Source organism: Rhea americana, unplaced genomic scaffold (assembly GCF_003343005.1).
Source record: "Rhea americana isolate MKP2758 unplaced genomic scaffold, rheAme1 scaffold_707, whole genome shotgun sequence".
In the NCBI taxonomy this organism is placed as follows: domain Eukaryota; kingdom Metazoa; phylum Chordata; class Aves; order Rheiformes; family Rheidae; genus Rhea; species Rhea americana.
The window spans coordinates 1-2,237 of record NW_028186876.1 but is presented as its reverse complement, the minus strand read 5'-3'; the positions used below and the strand labels follow the sequence as shown (position 1 = coordinate 2,237).

The 2,237-nt window shown below is 50.7% G+C and overlaps 1 protein-coding gene across 1 annotated transcript; it reads left to right on the top strand.

Annotated features, from left to right (window-relative positions):
• The first annotated feature begins 497 nt into the window (after positions 1-497).
• LOC146586172 (olfactory receptor 14A16-like) lies at positions 498-1,433 on the top strand. The gene has a single exon (XM_085321734.1). It carries the CDS (start codon positions 498-500, stop codon positions 1,431-1,433), a length of 936 nt encoding a protein of 311 aa, XP_085177860.1.
• Positions 1,434-2,237: the final 804 nt, after the last annotated feature.

Below are 2,237 nucleotides of genomic sequence, written 5' to 3'. Positions count from 1 at the left end.
CATTTTCTGGAGAAAATTAGTGTTTAAATGCTCACAGTCTTTCCTCAGAACAGGGGGATGTAATCTGCTGCAGGATGTGTACCTCAGAGCAAGTCACTTCCCACTGCCACTACAGTGCCTGGAGAAGGAGTGGCAATGGTCAACTGACATGAGGACAGGGTCCATCCCACTGTGACAGAGACATCAGGGAAGTCCTCACCACTCAGCTCATGGTGCCCATTCCCAGGTATCCCCACCAAACACACAAAGCAGTCTGACACCTCCATTTGCACATCTGAACAGAGCAGAGCTGACTCCTGTCAGCCTATGGACAGAGGTCCTGGCACTACATGCTCAGCATGAACCAGTGATCAGGAAAGGGCAGTGAATGAAGGCAAAGGGGAGAGAAAGTATGGAGAGGACTATGAGGAGTGGAGCGGGTTTTGCTCAGAGAAGCCTGTTCTAACTTATCATTGTCTTTTCCCCTTTCGATAGTGCCCTGAACCCCAGCAGAGCAAATGTCCAACGGCAGCTCCCTCAACAAGTTCCTTCTCCTACCATTTGCAGACACATGGGAGCTGCAGCTCTTGCACTTCTCCCTATTCCTGGGCATCTACCTGGCTGCCCTCCTGGCCAATGGCCTCATCATCACAACCATAGCCTGCGACCACCACCTGCACACTCCCATGTATTTCTTCCTCCTCAATCTCTCCCTCATTGACATCAGCTCCATCTCCACCACTGTCCCCAAATCCATGGCCAATTCCCTCTGGAACACCAGGGCCATTTCCTACTTGGGATATGCAACTCAGGTCTTCATGTTTTCATTTTCAGTTGGAGTGGAGTGTTCTCTTCTCACTGTTATGGCCTATGACCGCTACATTGCCATCTGCAGACCCCTGCACTACTGGACCATCATGGACGGCAGAACATGTGTCAAAATGGCAGCAGCTGCCTGGGCCAGTAATTTTCTCAATGCCCTCCTGCACACTGGAAATGCTTTTTCCATACCTCTCTGCCAAGGCAACAGAGTGGACCAGTTCTTCTGTGAAATTCCCCAGATTCTCAAGCTTTCCTGCTCAGAATCCTACCGCAGGGAAGTTGGGCTTATTGTGGTTAGTGCCTGCTTAATTTTTGGGTGCTTTGTTTTCACTGTGCTGTCCTACGTGCAGATCTTCACTGCTGTGCTGAGGATCCCCTCTGAGCAGGGCCGACACAAAGTCCTTTCCATGTGCCTCCCTCACCTGGCTGTGGTCTCTCTGTACATCAGCACTGGCATGTTTGCCTATCTGAAACCCTCCTCTGTCTTCTCCCCATCTCTGGATCTAGAGCTGGCTGTTCTGTATGCAGTGGTGCCTCCAGCAGTGAACCCCCTCATCTACAGCACGAGGAACAAGGAGCTCAGAGATGCACTGAATAAACTGATTCAGCTGGTCCTAGTTCAGAAGAAGTAAGCTGCCCATCCCCCTTCACAGTTGGCTTCTAATTTCTCTGAAACAGCTCCTGTGCTTTGGATGGTCCCTCTGTGATAATCATGTTTGTGCAGAAGTGTTTGAATTCATCTCCCTTTTCCAGTGGCACGAACTCTGTCTGGCTGAAATACCTGCTTTAAATGTGCCTGCCACTGTGTCAGACTTGGCTTCACTCAAATAAAACAAGATTTCCTCAGTGCAGTGCTTGAAGGTTGTGCTCTCCTTCCAAAGCTGCAGTCTAAAATGTGCTCAAGGCCTTTCACCTTGAAAGGACTTGTTGCTTTTCCAGGGCCATCCAGGATGATGAACTTATCTCAAGGTGATGAGCTTATCGGCGATGTGTTAAGAATGAGGACCGGAGTCAGCTCTCATTTGTGGGTGCCCAGTGCTCCTGGGGGTGATGAATGGTCAGGCCCTACTATCTCCAGTGTGACAGGCTGGGAGACAGAGGCCTGTGCTTCCCGAACAGAGCATGCAGCTCCCAGGAGAGCACAGGGCACCTCCAGGGGCACCATGTGCCTTGGGGTGAGCAGAAAATGGAGCTTCGCAAAATCTAGGGCAGTCATCCAAAGGTAAAGGGTAAAACCAAGGCTAGTGAGAGCTCTGCAGTCTGATGAGGGGCAGTGTGGACCCTGCAGGAACAGGGAAGAGAGCCTGGASAGTGGTTCTTGTCACCTTCAATGAAATTCGTGTGTTACATTAAACCACACACCCGAACACAGCCTGAGCCATTTGAAATGGCCTGTGATTGCTCAGAGCATCATCCACGGCCACAGACTCCTTGGT

Bases quoted from the DNA above. Each gene is read 5' to 3' on its own strand.
- LOC146586172 (XM_085321734.1), top strand. From the start codon at position 498: ATGTCCAACGGCAGCTCCCTCAACAAGTTCCTTCTCCTACCATTTGCA.